Below are 19,237 nucleotides of genomic sequence, written 5' to 3'. Positions count from 1 at the left end.
TCTGATATCATCACCTTCAGCCCCATTGGAGGCTCCACGAATTTGTATGTTTATTGCGGTGAGAGCGCTTTTCCAGGTCCTCAGTCATGATCTGTAGTTGCTCCTGCTGTTTCCGTAAACGAAGGAGTTTTTGCTGGAGTTGTTTGACATATTCTCCTTTAGTAATCTCATTGTCTTCCAGGCCTAACACCCGGTACCCCAACAAGGTAAGGTTGGTGCGAAGGTCACGCAGTTCCTGTGAGAGATCTTTTTGCAGATCCTGGGGATGCATCTTTAGGGAGTTGAATAAGGAGGTAAGGAATCCCCTCCTGCCTGGCGCAATCTTGTTGTCCACACCCCCCTTGTCTGCGATCGTCTGTGGTTCTGGGGGAGTATCCATGTGTTTAAGTGCTGGTGTGGATCTGGTCAGCATCTCTCGGACTGACTGATCTTTTTTTTAGACTTTGATGAGGCCATCTTGTCTTGTTTGCTGCGGCGTAGTCTGTCGGGCGGGCAAGGCCGGATGCGCCCCAAGGGGGTACCTGCCTCCCGCTGCTACTCCTAATCAGAACCCCCCTCGCCCACAGGCCCCGTTCAGTTGCTCTGGGGGTGGCGACCTGTAAGTGCTACATTCCTCGGGCTGTGGTCGCCTAGGCCTCGCCTGAGTTGATCGCCACCGCGGCCTGGTCTCTGCCGCCGATGCCTTTAGCCCATGCGACTCCCACTCTGGGCCTCGGTGCAGCTCACGTCTGTTCTTTCTCCGGGGCTATCCCTGCCTCAGCGCACTAGTGTGTTTTGTTGGGGGCGCGCTCAGGCCTCCAGTCATCTCAGACCTTCCTGCTTGTGTGTGGCCGCTGTGTGGCCGGCTGCCCATCACGCAGACATCTCCTGGGACCTGCACCCAGGGTCTCATCTCTTTTTGATTGTCTGGAAGCCCTCGCACCTGGCACTTCCCTCCGTAGCCGCCGGACCCGGCCTCAGATCCCTCCTCCACCGGCCCATGCTGCTGCCCGATCCACGCCACTGATAGGCGCTCCAGGTCGAGGCACGTGCAGCTCTCACCTCCGGGTCCCAGCACAGCCACTCGTCCGTCTGGGCACTCAGGAGCCCCTCTGCTCCTCAGCGCTCCTCTGCGCCGCACTCAGGCCTCCATGGTCCATGAGCCGCGGGCCCTCTCGTTGGTGCCAGTCCGGACACCAGCTTCTCCGCGGGCCCCCCTCTTCAGATTTGTCGCTCCCTGCCAGCCCCCTGTTTGTGTTCATAGTTCCGATTGTCCAGGGGTGGCTGCAGGGGGTCTCCAGGCTGCTATGTCTTTTTTTTCCTGGGCTGAGGCGACGGAGGTCCCAGCAGCACGTTCATTCATGCCGCCTTCTTGTCCATGCCCCCGGAACGTCTGATTAATCTATCTCCCTCTAGATCCTTACATGGGGTGAAGATTAAAGAATTGTTATGTTTATTATTCTGTTTAACTACTTTTCAGTGAATACATGAGTGGGGACAATTCCTGCATTGTTAGTCATTGGTCGCCAGAGGTAAAGTTTAGAGACTGCTCTTCACTGTTGATCATGAGACGAATATTGCCACTTGCAACAAAAAAGTAATAAGAGCGTGTATTCCTGTGTCATTTAATTGATTAAATTCAAAGATTTATTTAATGCCTCATGATCCTTTTTATGACCTTTTATCATTTGACTCATAAATATTGGCCAATGAACGATCAAGGTTTATTTTTAGTTCGAGCGCGCAAGCACTTGCAACCTGTTGTAAGTATTATGGGCTTGTAACCATGCTTACCTCATGTCTATCAATTTCACTCGTTCATGGGCTTGCCTTACAAAAATCCCTTGATGTCAATGGTAAATGTTTTACATTTGTCCTTCCTTAAGGCTGCCTTGTTACCGCCTTAGGGACCAACCCTGTTACATGGATAATTACACGAATGCTGATATGCTTTACTGTGAGCTAACTACTTTTTTATTTGTCTCTCCCCATGGCGCTTTCAAATCTTACACATCGTGAACTCGATCGGCAGTATTGGAGCGCTTTGTATAACTACTAGTTACTTCACATTATTTCTTGTGTTTATTTGTATCAGTTGTAGCGCGGAACGCTGTGCTTTATCCTTAATTATGGTGGCCGCACCATTCGCTTTTCTTCCGCTAGGCGTTCATCACACTGGAGTCGTTTGCAGGCATTGTGCATTTGTCATTTTGTTTTGTTTAACAATTGAAATGTATTTAACTACATTTTTTTTTTAGGCATAGGAAAGCTCTCGCCGAGATTCGAACCCGGCTCTGCAGTTCCATAGTCGGCAGCTCTAGCTATTATGCCACATTCTCTATATATTTCTATGTGATTACATACAAACAGTTTCATACTCTGAGTTTGTTTTTGTCGTATCTGTAACCACGCCCTGGTGTACCCTCCCGGTCTGTCCTAGGATATCCCAACATATTCTTTGACACTCTTAAGATGGTAACACATTACTGCAATATTTTCGGCCTGCCTTGTTTATTTGTGCACAAAAGCAGTGTAGATGTCACCCTGTCCTTGACAATTTTTGTTTCACTGTTTCTCATTAAATATTCCCTTTTGTCACACATGGTCTTGCAGAGCTGCTTGTTTTTAGAGCGTTTCTCAAAACGAGTGATCACTGTGAGGGAAGTGATTCTTGCTGTAAGTTATTGTTATATCCAGCTGAAATGCGTGGCACCTCCAGCCACAGACTACCTCTGTAGATTTGTATTAGTTTGCTGTTTTGTTCTCTGTGCCTTTTAGAGGTTGTTATGTTGACTTTGCCTTGTCATTTCCCGTTTCCATTCTGCTGCCTGCAAGCTGCTTACCTCGGGAAGGAACGTGCCAGGGATGATACGTTGTTTCTGGTTGGTGTGTAGCTGCTGCTAGTCTGTCCGGAAAGGGAATTTCCAGCCCTCTGTATTCTCTGAATGGCCACGATCGCACAGGGGCAGTGTTCTCAACTGCAGGTTTTAGAACAAAAACAATGTAACCTGCTCTACCTGTTGTTAAAAGTGTGTGTGTGGGGGAAAGGAAGCTGAAGGTGTGGCACATGACTAAGGTACACTCTGCCTAGCAGTCTATAGCACTCATCCCCATCACCCATATAAATCAGGCACACAGTAACCACATGTCTGTAGACAGTGAAAGCCCTCCAACCCTTCAGGGCTGACTGCTGGTCCTCAACTGCCAGCAACTCAGATGGTGGGGTGGCATAAGTAGTATTCTATTGGAATAAGCATGGCAGATTTAAATTAGGATGCTAAATGGCACCATTTTAATTTTTTGCTGCAGATAGAGGAAGAAGGTAAATGGAAGTGCTTTTGTTATATGCAGGGCCACTGGAATTATGTGGCAGGGAAAAAAACAAATTATGAGGCAGGGCTGACCAATTTATGTAGCAAGAAAAGTCCAGTTATGAATTTACAACACCAATAGCTCTAACTCAAGCAAATGCAAGACCATTGCATTGCAAATGCTTGTTTTTAATAGTAATTTGTTTGGAGTCTCCTTCATCTAATGAAATTATGCCCTTTTTGTCAATGCAGTTGTTATTGTTAGACAGATCCTTAGGATTGTATTGTGTTTTTTTGCCAGTTATATGTGCTATGGTTCTACTTGTGCTAGTTTCTTTTATAGGAATAGTAATATTTTTTCTACAACTCTGTTTGTTGTAACATTAGTGATTATGGTACTACTACAGTTTTGTTGTCCAAGGAATTTCCTTAAGCTTTTTCCATTTTTTTTATATTGCCATATCATATTGATCTTTATCTTGTACAGGAGATGCACCATTTATTGTTTCATTTTTCACCATAGAAAGACTAGCGACATTAGTTAAATTAAGCCTAGTTGTTTTAATTAGGAAAAGGTTTCTAGCCAGTCCAGCATACCAAATCTTGCCAAGTGGGAGGGATGGGAGGAAGTTTATATATGATAAGTTTGTGCAGTTTTTTGGATCCCAATTATTTGGCTAAATTGCAAGATATTCCATCAAGCAAATCGGTCAACTTTTAGTATGTGACCACCATGTGACTTGCTATTGTTTGTAAAAGCTCTCCCTGCATCTCTATTTTCTTAGATTGCCAATGTTGAGGTGGAGCAGATGGAATTTAACATACTTAGTTGAGCATCTGCTACCGAAGGGACTGCTGGGGAATAGGTAGTACTGCTCAGAATAATTATATTGTTACCTCTTTTGTAGTTTATAAAAGCCGGTAGGGAATCCCCTAATTCTGATTTGTCTCACAGTAGCGTAGCAGACATCTCTAGATATGTCTCTTCACAACATATGGAGGTTTTCTTTAAATAGTTCCTCTACAATATCCTTACAGAATAATAATGTATCATTGTATATTTCATGTTCGGGAATAGACTGTGATTGTAAAATATCTACCACTATAACAATGTAAGTATCCTTATATGACTAAACTTCTACTTGTGATCAACATTTTGCATTGTGTTTGTTATTTAAAAACAAAGTTTGATTGAGCCCACTCTCCCTGATGTTCAAAATGTCAGCTGCATGGTTGAAATAACTCAATAATGTACCACTTTTAACGTTAAATCCACCCATATTCTTTTGTTACATATTAGTTTTAGACCTAGTTGAGTGCACAGTGTGATAATTGTCAAAAAACCCTTATAGTGCAATAATTAAGGCGCATTCTGTCCAACCGCCTAACAATCTCCTCTGTGAATGTTGCACACGTCTTTCACTTCCCTAAATTATGATGAAATTATCCATGATAGATGGTGGGGCTTCCTCCTTTGTATAGTAGTCTAGAAATACCTTCCAGTATTTGCGAATTTAATTATATTTGACAAGATGATGTACCTCATGAATGTGAGGGCAGACCCCTTTATTGATTGCATGCTTATTTGAAAATTTGGAATTCTGCAACCACCTTAATAGCTAATGATTAGAGACCCTTTGCAACCTCCTATAGTGTCTGTGTACATTTTATTTGTTCTGTATATAGGTTAGCACACGTGCTGTGTTGCTTTCAAATCATTGATTTTAATTCTCAATTAATACAGACGTTTGAAATCCAAAATAATGCAAGCGGGAGGTGTACACTATGTGTACAGTTAAAAATATTTGTTCTGTTCAGAATGTATATATACCTACGTGTATCATAACGCAAATTTGTGATGAAGAGTATTACACTCGAAAACATGCAAGGCATAAAATAGAATCAACTATTGCTTTTCATTTGTATCTCTTTAAATCATTTTCATACGTGGGGGAAATGAATGTAGTGGTCTGTATAGAATGGCAAGCCAGAGTGTCCTTCAAGTCCACTAAAATATGACAGTGATTTTAGCACTTTTTTCTCCAGATTTGCAAGTTCTTGGTCCAGTATCTCATCTTTCCAAGTTCAGTAAAATAAATACAAGATTTTAATAGACAATGATTGTGTATTAAACATGTTCTGTGTATAGTGCTTAGGAAAATGCTCCTTGAATATGACACATTAATATTATCGTTTGCCTTTTAGTTGTTTTAGGTGCTTGAAATATCCTTTGTTAAATGCACAGTTGGATCAACAACCAGAAAACACAGATGAACATCCCTTCAGGGTCTTTGCTACTGACATCTTAGTAAGTGAAATAACCATTGATCTAACAATGTTTTCCAAAACTAACCTGCAGATTCAGCAATAAAGCTCGGCTTCATCTGGATGCGGCAGCAATTTTAAAAAGCAGAAATGTTTGTAATGAACTCTGAAGTCTGCTTTTATCTCAATTTGCTATTCTTTTGGTTCATGTATAACCTTTGCATGAAGCATGACTTAAAACTGTAAAACTTGTGTTTTTGGTTATTTCTGTCTACGCATTTTTGGAGTACAGATATGTAACCGAGTCTAGCATCAAATGTAAATAGGAAAGGGTGTGACCAGGCATTGGAGATAGCACAGTGTATGAGTATTCTACGCTTGTGTCTGCCCCTAGTCCAGCAAAGCATGAAGCATAGCCCCTTTTTTAGGCAAAGACATTGTCGTGGTGCGAGACTGCAGCCAATCTCGACAGCACCAATTGGGGGAGCAACATACATAGTACCATTTTTGGCGTTGGTAACATCTGACTCTTCCTCCAATGTACTAACCCAAAACCTTGACAAAATAGCTCCTCTCAGCAACATATCTATCTATTAGTTGTCACTAGCACAGATCTCAGTCCTCCGCTGGGAGCATGCTAAAAGATATTTTTTCAGTGTCAAAATTATATTACACAGATTTATTTTTTAGAAAGATTTGACTTCGTTTTTTTTTCCTTGAACAGAGAAAACCAGAAGCCAGTTTGACGCCACTGGCCTACATACTCCTGTTTCTTTTCAACACCCTATGTGGGGTATGCCGGAGGAGATTATAGCATTCAAGAGACTTGTGCGCAACAAACTGGATAAACTTGATACAGAAAAAAAATCATAGCAAACAAGAAGTTCTTCACAAACTAAGTAATAATGACGTTAAAATAAAGCCTGCATATAAAGGGGGTGGAATTGTTATCATGGGAACACCATAATCCAGCAAGGAGCTCGGCAACCCTGATCATTATGTCAAATTAATATTTGATGTCCCACAACTCTTTTGTTAGGATGATCAAACAAATAACAAATGCTCGACTTGCTGCAGGTTTTCTTAGCAAAAACTAACTCAAGTTACTCAACAAATCCACTGTGTGCACACACTAGTCCTATATACATATGTAGTGTCCAAAATCTACAAAAACATGGACGACCCTCCAGGACATCTGATTGTGTCCCGCTATTGGTGGTTCATCTTGGAACCTATATGCCAGTTTATAGATTTCTATATAAAACTGCTACCTTTTACTGCAGCTTACACAAGAGATAGTGCTGACTTGCTCTATACTACAGAAAACCTTCATTTTAATCTAGAAAATCAATTACTGGTGACTTTGGACTTAACATCATTATGCACTTATATACGAACGAGGGAAGCTCTTGATGTTATCAGATAGGTTCTTGATTTCTGTACTCAATTGTTTCAAGTCATGTCGAACTTTACTCATAGTCTTACCAAAATTGCCCTTTCCAAAGGATTTATTTTGAATGACTTTTATTACCCATTCAAACGCATGCCTTTCGGCGTGAACTTTGCTCCAAACAGAAGCAGCATTTTGATTTTTTTGTAATCCTTTCAAAACCAACATTTTTCTCTGCATGACTATCGTGACAACATATTCGTAATTTGACAGGCAACATAAGGACCCCTTGCATACCATACACTATACAGAAAACCTATGGTAAAAAAATTAATTTTAATCTACTTTAGGGTTAATTTATGCTTCAGTAAGTTTCTGCACTGAAGTGTACTTTGAAGAACAATACATTTAGCGGATCATATATTCTAGTAGGCTAAAAGCATGTGACTAACCCCCAAAATTGCTCAGGCACACCAGAAAACATGCCTGGTTTTGCCCCCGCAGATCCACCCTTCACCTTGAAAGAATACAGATAATCAGGATAGACTGGCAGTGGTGACAGTTTTATTCTGTCAGTAAAATAGGCTATATTTGCTGTAATCACTAGCTCTTTCAAGAAGTCATTATTTGTATTTAAGTGGCAAAAACATACATGATTACATCGTAAGGGCACAAAGGAAATCACTACTTCCATCTTCATTTACAACACTGTGGGGCTTTCCTCTGGTCATACAGCATTCCAAACACTGGTCCTGCAGCACATGTACACACACTTCTAATCTAAAAACTTAACCCGACACAATAGCAGCATCCTTAAAGTGTCCCTCAAAATATAGCTTAAACAACTTGAATTATGCGAAGCGGGTAGTGCCGATGAGGCAAGATTTACACCAGACACTAGTTGAGACTAAGCACAATAAGTCTCAAACACAAAATCTAGAGCTGCTGCTCTTCACCCAGCACTCCCCAGTTACAGCACTAGACAGCCTTCAGTCACTCATCTGAAGATATCAAATGTAAAGTTATTGAACACATGACACTGGACCCTAGAGGCGGGGATACAATTACGAAATTAATATGGTATGGTAGAAGATGTATAGACTGTGTCGAGGGAGTTGAGCTTGGACTAAATGAATCAAATCAGGAGTCCACTCTTGCCAGTTGTTTATCTTAATCATATAGAACTATTTACAAGGACTCTTCACATATCAGTATGTAACATTGATGTTTCCCAGAACAGACATTTTTTAGATGATTCCACGCATGAAAAATCTGAAAGGCCCAGATTTACCCTTGTAAATAACTTTTGCATTTCATTTGCATGTTTGTATCAATTGAATGCAACCATGTTATTCTTGAACCTGGTCCTTATTACATACTTCAGTGTTATCATGTAAGCTCCATTGCACTTTTCCAGTGAAATTGAAGCATGGTATAGTGTTTATTTCAATTTTCCTATGCAAGATTACTCTGATTTGCCATTGTTGTAAGGTATTTTTTCAGTTTCCTTTTTAGATCTGGCATTAGCCAATATCTTTAAAAAAAGCATGTATACATACGTACAGGTGCTTTCAGTCAATCCTCTTCATCGGTTGGTTGTGTGAAGTGTCATTCAAGTTTTGTTTCCTCCTACTGCAGTAAACAGCATGAATCAATGAGTTAACTCACACTTGCTGGGATTGACTACGTTTTGTCTTTGCACAGTGTGGTCGTCCTCGCATTAAATAGGGCACTTCAGTGCCAGGACTTGAGGAAAAAGTTTTCTGTGTACGGTCTGGCTTAACACCACAGCTGTTTCCAGATGGTTAGCAGAGTTATCAGAGAATCACTAGAGTGTGCTCCATCCACATGTTGGTAGGCAGAAATATATGTTTTGTTTCATGGGCAGAAAATTTGTGCTTTCACAAAAATGTGCTTGCATTCCACAATGTTGTGTTCATTTTGTTTATTTGTCCAGCTGCTTGAGCTTGAACTTTCAGGGGCGCACACATGAAATTGGTATGCTTTCAAAGTAGCTTCTACAACTAGATAACGTATGGTGTTTGTCTTTCCCTGGCAGCAGCACAGATGAGAGGAGGGCAGCCATGAAGAATCTATTGCAGTCCCTGCACCTTCCCTAGACTTCAGAGTTTAGATTTCTGTTTGGCTACCCGGGGCTACACTAATCTGCATGTTTTTTTAGGTCTGGCTTGACTGTGCGTTTGTTACGAGCAGATATGTGATCAACACAAAAAATAACTTTCAGAGTAATTCTGAGAGAGGGGCTTAGGCTCCATCCACATGTTTGTTTCCATGAGTACAAGATTTGATTGGGTTGAATTTGTGTGCGACCCTAAAAGACTACTTTTCCCATTTTGGCTTGTGGTTTAGTTTATACTCAATACAGGACTGATTTAGCTATGGTGACAAGCCAGTGATCATGGCTATAGTTTGGATCTGTTTATAAAATGTTTTGATACAACACTAGACTTGGCATATTTATTGTGAAAAACATATGCTAATCTCAATAGGCATTTAAGTGGTGATGTTTTTACTCTTTTTTTTTTTTTAAAGCCCGTAGAATTATATTTTGTTTCATTGAATCTCACAGATTATTGTAATAGACGGTGGTTTTGGTGTTGATTACCCTGTGTGGCAAACCATGGAAAAGGATGTTTTGCTCTGTGAGAATCTTTATTAGGCCCTTACAGGAGAGATGGCCTTTGCTTAGCCAACTGTAATTTTGCATTCCTTTCTAATTTTTATGACTTTGTGTCTGATGGTTGCTTTGTGGAAAAGCTTGCGCTCAAAACCTCGGGCCTGAGTGGGTGAAAAGCTGATTTGTGCAATGGGAAACATTAGGTCTGATATATATACACACACACATATATACACACACACACCACCACGCCCCGAAACACACACACCATGTACATAGATGGCCTTTGTAGCAGTTCTGTTCTACCATTAGTGTCATTCAGTTTACCTCCATTCATGACTGCATGGTGTAATGGTTCAGTCCGTATCGGTGATTGACTCTGTTCCCTTGTAAATGACTGGATTTTCTGACTGTACACTCCACCTGAAAATGAGTGTGTTTCACTGTCTGGTCAGTTCTTTAGTTTTCATTTGTTTTCCTTTTATAGCTGCCTTGTCATTTCTTTGTTTCTCCTCTTTTTATTTTAATATTTCTTAAGACAATACTACAGCTCTTCACTCAGTGATAACTGGTCACTTGCTTGCTGCTCATTTCATCTGTAATGTGCTGCATTCAGCTTGGGATACTGTTGTCCAAACGGTATATTTGCTTTACCATTCCGAGGTGGCCAGAGCTTTGGTTCTAAATGTGGAAGCCATATTGGAACTTTGAAACCGTGATAGGCTGTTTACAATACCTCTCCAAGATGGACACCCGCTACTATGTTTCTTTCAGTTATTGCAAGCATATGCATGCTGTTTTAGACAGCAGCAGGTTTTCTTTTTTCTACTTGTATTCTTTAAATTTGTTATGCATATCTTGTTGAATTTTGTGTGTTGTTTGCGATCGTGTCAGAGGGTGGATGCAGGGATGGGTTGGTTGGTGGATGGATGGATGAATGGATGCATGAGTGCAAAGATGAGTGACAGAGTACACATATAATGACTTATTGAGTGCCTAAACTCATCAATGACACAAGAAGCACTTTCATTCATAAGCCAGTCCTATTCGCATTGCCAGTGCTTGTCTTACTATTATTACCCTGCTGCCAAGACAGCACCCCCTCCCAGACTCTGCCCCTGATATGTGTGTAGTTGCTAGCGTTCATCAGACGCACAAGTAATATTTCTACTGGGAAGTTTCTACTTTTCTTTAGTGTGTACATTTTTTTGAATGGATACAAACATGTTCCTTCCTGTGGCTGATAACGAGATCCGTCAGGAAAATATTCCTGTCTACATTCTTATTTTGATACTAAGATTTTACTTAATACTTGCTCCCTGTTACTGTTATTGCGCTGCTCCCTGCACAGACCGAACGCGTGCCGTCCTGAGGGCAGAACATTAGTGAAAGACGGAGCATCTGATGGAAGCAGCTGCTCCATCTTTCAAAGTGCAGCTGCCACCCAAACTGCACTTTCAAAAGGGCCAGAGATCCCCCTGAAGGCAGGTTCAGTGAGTAACTACACCTGCCTGCAGAGGTTGCTGTAGGAGCCAGTGGAGCTCCGTTTGACCTTCTTTAGAGGGTGCTCTGAGAGTGTGCCACCTATTTGTGGGTATTGAAGCGAAGTGTCCCCATTCAAGCGATGGACCGCCCTCCTAGGATAGCACCACCACTACATGTGCACTGACATTATCTATATCACAGTTAGAATCCATTTTATTTCAGATTACATTTTTGTGTCACTTGATATAAGCCTACAAAACATCTAAAGGCCTGCTAGCCTGTGCTGAACATGGAATGACTGCACGTTTTTAATAAATGAGGAAATCATGAGTGTACATGACAAACTGCTGCTTTGCTTAGTATTTAACTTTCATAACTGTCTATATCAATGTATTGTCAGATGTTAAAACTGATAAATAATTAGAGAAATATTAAGAAATATGTTATGCTGCACCTGTTGGGCAGGTCCAGTCACTCACAGCTTTGCCTCTCTTATGATCGTTTTACGGGCTTCCCAAAGAGCGTGGTCGAGGATGAGACTAAACTGCCTTTAAAGTCAAAGTACTCTCTAATAGTGCCATAAAGAAACTTACTGAAGGAGTCATTTGGTGAACCCCTGGCATTTAAACAGCAGAGGCCCCTCTCTCCATCTGCCAATCTGTTAACTGTCAGTGGTGTATGAGAATGATCAGAAATCCCTCTCTGGAGTATTTGTGTGCGGGAAATGTCAACAATATCGGTGGAGGAAGTAAAAAATCAGTACAAGAAGAGGTACAATGCAGAGGGGAATAATAAGTATACTACCTGTGGCCGTGATGCTGTAACCACCAGGTATCAACAAGTGCAAATACCCCAACACATGCAGAAAGGCACATACACACTAAGTACCACGTCCATTACACAACTAACCTACCATAGGCATAGCTAGGCACACACACATGCTTAGCTCCAGGTGATTTGTGGGACATAACAGCAGGAGAGTGTGACAATAAGAAAGAGGACTGGCATACATTATCCGTTCAGGCATCTTCATTTTCGGCCTTAGGGGAGTCCCCTGCAGATAAGGGCCATGGATGTTTTGTGCTGTTAGGCGTCGAGTTCTGTGATCAATGCCTTCTCCTTTTTCCCCTTTTACGGCATAGAAGTTGCTTCCAGATGTCAGGTCTCTCACCTTTATGTGAGGAGTCTAAAATGGAGCATCATCCCTGGCTGAGTTTGAACACTCCTCCACCTGGACTACGCACTCTCAGGTGTGTCGAAGAACAAGGATTTGTTTTTATAGAGGACTTTGAGGCATGCCGGGAACTGCAGCATTTATTTTATTTGCATGGCCCTGAACTTCTCCTTCACTGCCAAAAACAAGCAACATTGTTTTTGTACTTTTAAGTGTACACTCTATGAAAAGCATGACAGGGGCTGATCTACAGTACAAGTACCTTGTTTATGGGCTGCAGGTAGGATAATATCTCTGTTCACAAATTCCAGAATTCTAGCAATTATTGGTCTATGTGGACTCCACTAGGTGGACGAGCTGCCAGCGACATGTGTGCCTGCTCCACAAAGAACAGGATATCTCTCCAACGGGAGTCATGATTTCAGCCACTCAGAAATAAAGTACATGGGACAGAACACCTTTGCTACCTCCAGGACACCCATAATATGGATATTGTTTATTCTGGATCTGCCTTCCGTGACCTAAGCTCTAGCTTCCAGATGGGTGACCCTGTGCTGAAGGGCTGACAAAATGATCTGAAATGTAATTTCTCTTTTTCTGATATCCAATTGCTACAGTTACCCTATCAACCATGTTCCTGAGGTCCTGAAGGAGCAGAGAAAGGTCAAGACTCAATTAATCAATCTTTCTCTCAAGGGAGGTTCTCAAGTCTTGAATGGCCTGCAGTATGGACACCCTGGGTTCTGGCAGTACACTGGGTCCGGGTGTGCCCCACGTCCTGATTGTCTGATGTGGAAGAGTGCCTAGTGAACTTGTCTGGTTTGCCCTGGGCGGGGTGGGTAGATGGCTTATCCTTGTCTGCTGCAAAGCAGGCACGTGGCTGCAATATGAGATGCAGCAAGGGGAAAAACAAAAAGCAAAGATGTGGTGCCACTAAAGGAGTATGGGCCATGGTACTTTAAAAGCCCCCTTGCTTGCCACTGCACTATAGATTGCGGCCTGATGTCACAGGTCAGACTACCTCGGCAGCTCAATATCTCCTGAGGCAAAAGACAAGCCCCCCACAGTGTTAAGCTGCTGCGCCAAGCCATCCCCAAGCTCCCAGGCTCTACACCAGCACCACTGTGGCAGGCTGCCCCCACAGCACCAACACCAATGCAGTGCTCCCATCCATGTGGTGCAGGGAAACAAGGGCAGTTGAGTGAGGGTTGTTTGCAGCATGCACATTTGCTTGGTAGGTTGTGCTATCTGGAAAACACAGAGTGGCTCCTTCAGACGCATGAAACTGCAACCTGCGGGACGGGTACCCAAGCTGCTGGCCTCTACCTAAGCTGCCACCTACAGTGAGACCACTCCTCCATTTTGCTGGAGTGCCGGAGTTCCCAGGACAGGCATGCACCTCCAAGTCCATCACGGGTCAAGGAGCTCTGCAGTGGCCACTCACAGTCTCTCTTATCTGCCAGGGCATCACCCAGGAGGCAACAGCTGCAAAGTGCTTCTAGCGGCCAAAGATAGCCTCTCAGGTGGGGGTTGCTCACCTTGGGCAACCCGCAGCTCAGACGGGGGCTCCTCCTATATTGTGGCCCTGGGCAGTCCCTGTAGTGCTCCTGTGCTGTTTCGGCGCACTAGCCAAACATTCACCACAGGCAGAACAGTAAGACACAGGCTGCACACTGCCTCCGGGTACATCCCTTCCTCTACTCTGAGGTTTAGGCCACTGGTCGCAGCAGTGGCACCGAGACCCCTCACCAGTCAGGCTGGCTGGACACTCCTTGCTGTGATGTGACACACCATCCAGACTGGATCACTGCACTCTGACCATCTGCAATCAGGAGTGGTCAGCTGGCCATCTCTCTTAAGACATTTCCCAGGCAGCGATCTTGCAGCGGCCATGGGACTTTGGCATTGTCCCTCAGCAAGCAGTCCAATCTGCAAATTTCCTACAGCGCCACCATCTCTACCCTCAGGGGTTGGGAAGGTGGGGGCTGGGCAAGCTGCCGGCTGCTATCCTGGATTCAGACGGGTGCCAAAGTGCTGGGCACAGAGCTCTGATTCTAGCGTCCGCCACCTTTGGCCGTCAGCCACACCCCCTATAAAATGTTTATATGTTTAATAATGACTGTTATGGGACAAGCTGTTTGAATCAAACCCCTTTTTGCAAATCCCTGACAATCCTATCTCATTATTTGTAGAACTGTTTTTTAATGGACAAACAAAATCTGATATATTATGTTGCCTATATCTGCTGCAGCAAATGATGCGGATAGCTACATCAGTAATAACAGTACCATAGATGTGTTAAAACACATGCAATGTTCTATTGATATTTTTAGAAATAATTTGATGCATTTAAAAAAAATATAAATCTATCTTTGGTACTGTCCTGCATTCTGTTGTCATTGTTTGATGCAGCAATGGTCTTATATTTAAAAAGATTGACTGAAATATAACCGTGTATGTATGGCAACTGGGATACGATTTATTAATGGGGTTGAGCATCCATTCGATGTGATTTAATTGATACAGGTTGCGTAAGGCTAGCATAGGGTGGAACGTTTTTACCTATAAATTGCTTTATTTTTAAAAAAAATTCCTGCTAAAAACATATTTTCACAAATGTACTTAAATCACTAAAAGTATATTTTTATGTCAACCGTCCTTTTTAGGGTATTTTAGGCTCTTTAGGAGAACCACTATCCAAAATATTAATTCAGCGTGAAAGAATATGTCAGATGGCAGATGATGGTGACGTTTCTAATGAAGATTCAAAGTATGCCGCTGAGTCACTGGCTTGTCTTGCATATATTATGTTTGTACAGCACATTGGTATGGATCACTTGCCAGCTGTCTTTGGGTAAGGTTGTTTTTCTGTTTTAACCTTTTGTAATGGTGTGCCTTTCGAACAAAGTAATTAGTATATTTGTTTTCAATGTACTTAATTTCAATAAATATATATTGTGTAGATTCATAATTATGCAAGGAGAGCATTCAACCGAACAATTCAAATTACAATTGCACAAGTACTTATAGAGGTAAATATCTTGGGTAATACATGTAATGCAATCTGATAAACATATAAATAGGCATTCGGAGACTGTGCTGAGTAATTGACTCATGTAACATTTCATTAGTGGCTGTCCCAAGATCACGTGCCACAAACAGACCTCTCAAAGACGTCGAATTCCCCAGAAGAGACTTCTCTGCCTTTGCATAAAAAACGGTATCTCAAGGGTAATGCTAATAGTTTGCTCAAAGTAACCTTGAAGCCCATTTAATGCATCTTCATAGACATCACAATAATAAATTCCTTCAGGTGACTCAACCTTCAGAAGAGTCTTCAAATTTCACAAGCAGTGAAGAAGAATCCATGTATGGCATTCAATAGACATTTAAAAAAAATATATATTTATTCGTTTTTTCCACTGCATCAGATCAGATAACCAAGAAAACAGCATACGGAATTTCACCAAAACTAATAAACACTCCCCCCAATATCCCCAGACACTCAGTAGCCAAAGCAAATACAGAATCTATCCACTTCTGTGAAACCCACTCCACCAGTTCGTATTTTCCTCCCTGTCCACCCTCATCAGTGCACCTCATCATTTTGCGTTCCCTCCTCAATTAATACTTCCAAGGAATGGAATTGCATCCAGCTTCCCCAAACCTTACAGAAGTTTTGGGAACAACCCCTGCTAGCATAAGTAGCTTTCTCAGCCATCATATATGTGTCCATGCCTTGTCTCCATTCCCCCAACATTGGGCACTCCCGCGCTCCACCATGATGAGCAGTGTCCCTTTTTGCCACCATGAGTCCAAGATCACAGAACAGCAACTTAGCACAAGGCAAGTCTATCTCACTAGGAATCCTCAGGAGAATGAATTTAGGGTCCATCGGGATTTGCTCTGACAGCACCCCTTTAAGTTCATCCATAATTTCCATCCAGTAGTCCTGGATCAACAGGCACCCCAGATCGTATGAAGAAAGGAGCCAACCTCCCTTTGGCATCACAAACAGTGCGAATGTTGTGCTTTCCCCATAGCTTGTAACCTTTTTCTGTCATATTATATTCTATGCAGGATCTTGTATTGGTTCAGTCGGAGTTGTGATCTAAGTGCCGCTTCTCGCAGGTGCATCAATGCTGCCTCCCACTCAGCATCCTCTGGTTCCCCTAAATCTTCTACCCGTCGGCCACCCAATCTGATCAGTGTGTCACGCATATTATTATTATTTATGGTCTTATAAGTCATTAATACCGGCCCTCTCCCCAATTCTTCCATTAACAATCTTCCCTCCAACGGGGCGTATTCTGGCATCTCCTACCCCTGGGAGACCCTCGGCCTTCTATGCATGTTGCATTCACACGTATTGCAGGAATTGTGTCTCACTCAGGCAAAACTCCTGTTGAAGAGAAACAAAGGGCATAAGATCTATCTTTTTCAGAAAACACCCCATTTTAGAAATTCCAATACAGTATCAAGCCTCAAAACTATATGACTGCTTCGAATCCTGCAGCTATTGTTCCTCCCACAGGGGAGTCTCCCTCATAAGTCGGTGGTGCCATCGCAGGAGATTTGTAACGTTGCCCCAGTCTATCAGGGCCACCTGTGAGGCAGGGAGAAGACGCTACCTACCCCACCCTCCATAAAGGTAATTTAAACATGATTTCCTCTCCAGTCGAAAAGTGGAGCAGTCCAACAGGGCAAATATCTAATCATTGATATTGATGAGGTGGCCGCCCAGTAATACGCTTCCAGGTCAGGTAGAGACAGGCCTCCATTATATTGGTTACGTTGCACAGTTTTCAAGGCAATTGTAGGGTTTATTTTCCTTCCCGTAGGAAGAGACTGATGTCCCTCGTTATAGTGGTATAGACCTCTGGGGAGACCTGATAATACGTAATTTGCAAAGCATACAGCAACTTCAGGAGAGAAATCATTTTTAAACAGGGCTGCAGGCCCCAACAAAGTAAGGGGAAGTCCCTTTCATCTTTCCATGTTGGCCCGGCATGCCCTCACTACTCTCCCCAATTTGCGGGCGATAGGTGTTGGGGCAGGGAGTGCAAAGTCATCTCTCCCTGCGGGGTATAGAGAACGGATTTATCCCAGTTCAATCGATAACCAGAGTAGCTCCCATATTCCTCAAACAAGTGAAAAATCGGCACTGGGGATGCAGATGGTTTTGTCACATACAAGAGTATGCCATCAGCATACAAGAAAATCTTCTCTTCCATTCCGTCTCCTCCCCTAGTCCGGAAGCCTTATATCGCAGGAAATACATGGGTGACTCTATGGTAAGGGCAAAGAGTACAGCCCTGCCTAGTGCCCCTCCAATTTGGGGACTTAGAAAAAAGAGCACCATTAACTCTGAATATAGGGGCCTGATATAACAGATGTACCCTCTCTCTATATCGGGGACCGAAGCCAAATTTGATCAGTGTACGTTTGAGTAGGACCAGCGTATCGCATCAAATGCCTTTTCACCGTGAAGTGCCAGAAAACCATGTGGAACCGGATGTTTCCATATTTCATTCAACCAATTGTGCATGCGCCGTAAATTGTATCTTGTCGATCGCCAAAGCATAAAGCTGGACTGGGATCAGGGGAGTAATAACTCGTTGACCAGTTACCTCAACATTCACAAGCAGATCAGTTAGTAGGAGGCACCTGTTCCGTTGATCTGCCTTCCTTGTGAATGACAACTATCACGGCCCTTCACAAATTAGGCAGAAGAATCCCATCTGTCTTGTGTCCAAGAACCTGTTCAAGAGATGAGGGCCCAGCAACCTGCTATAGTGCTTAAGTAGATTAGAGGGTATCCTGTTGGGACCCAGTACTTTTTGGAGTTCGGCTTTGCCGTAGCAGCCTGGAGCTCCTCTAAGGTAATTTCAGCTTCCAGGTTCTCACGGGCGTCGGCATGTAGGACAGGGATGTTCACAACTCCTAGATATCGATCAATTCATTTAATAGACATATTATTACAAGCTATCACTATCATATAGTTCAAAATAATCTCTTCCCACTTCTCGTGGGGTTCACCCTTATTCTGCATGGTGGGTCGTATTGCATGTTCACAATCATAATCTTTGAAGCTTCATAATAATCTTTGAAGCAGCTGCTGTGGAAAGTACTCTATATTCGGCAGTTTGATAACAAGAGAGGAAAGGACAGGGAAAAGCACATGAAGGAAATTAATAAAATAACATTTTGTTTGATAGGGGTCCTCTTGCATGCAGTGCTTGGCTGTATATCCATTGTGAACTCACCAGAGTGACTTACCTTGTAAGCAGAGGGCTGGACAGTCACCATAAGAGTGAAATATCGTGTAGGCAGAGTGCTGGACAGTGACCATACCATTGACGAGTTGCACACGTGTTTGCCCTAATCACAAGTGCATTTCGTTTGCTGTAAAGACCTCCCCTAATACCACTTGAAATGATCCACTCATTTGCCTTTGTGTGGCCGGACAATAATGGAAACATATGCAAGATCTACACAATTTAACAAAAACTATTCACCCATAAAACAGACACACAACCCTTCACATGCTAGTGCTGAACTATTACTCACACTCTGTACCTCGCAAACACGAGTCACCAAAAAACAGACTGACTATCCTGTCTATCCTATCTGTCTGTCTATCTATCTATCTATCTATCTATCTATCTATCTATCTATCTATCTATCTATCTATCTATCTATCTATCTGCTTCAAGGTACGGTGCTGTCTTCATAACTGGTTGGGCTGCCACGATCCAGCCCTGGTACCTAGCTGATATATTTGATAAACATTGCTTTACCTTGCACTGTTTGGGTCCAAACGCTAAGTACACGTGTACATGAGACAGGCTTGCCCAGTTGCACAAAGTAATGTGTTACCGACTCGAACATTTTAGCTGGGGTCAATTTTAGTTCTTAGTCCTGCCCTGGAAACACCCTTAGAACTTTTCATCCAAAGGCATGCATATATGTCCACACTAGCATGCTCTCTCTCC

At 42.7% G+C, this 19,237-nt stretch overlaps 1 protein-coding gene across 2 annotated transcripts in view; it reads left to right on the top strand.

The window, feature by feature from the left end:
- Positions 1 to 19,237, top strand: part of GLMN (glomulin, FKBP associated protein) — a 318,240-nt gene that overhangs the window by 122,541 nt on the left and 176,462 nt on the right. For both annotated transcript variants that reach the window (XM_069232351.1, XM_069232352.1), the window contains 2 exons: positions 5,496 to 5,598; positions 14,909 to 15,096. In XM_069232351.1, coding sequence (XP_069088452.1) covers positions 5,496 to 5,598; positions 14,909 to 15,096 — 291 coding nt within the window. The remainder of the gene's footprint in view (positions 1 to 5,495; positions 5,599 to 14,908; positions 15,097 to 19,237) is intronic.

The sequence above is a fragment of the Pleurodeles waltl genome, chromosome 4_2 (assembly GCF_031143425.1).
Source record: "Pleurodeles waltl isolate 20211129_DDA chromosome 4_2, aPleWal1.hap1.20221129, whole genome shotgun sequence".
Taxonomy (NCBI): Eukaryota; Metazoa; Chordata; class Amphibia; order Caudata; family Salamandridae; genus Pleurodeles; species Pleurodeles waltl.
The sequence above is the reverse complement of the archived record's forward strand: the minus strand, read 5'-3'. Positions and strand labels throughout refer to the sequence as shown.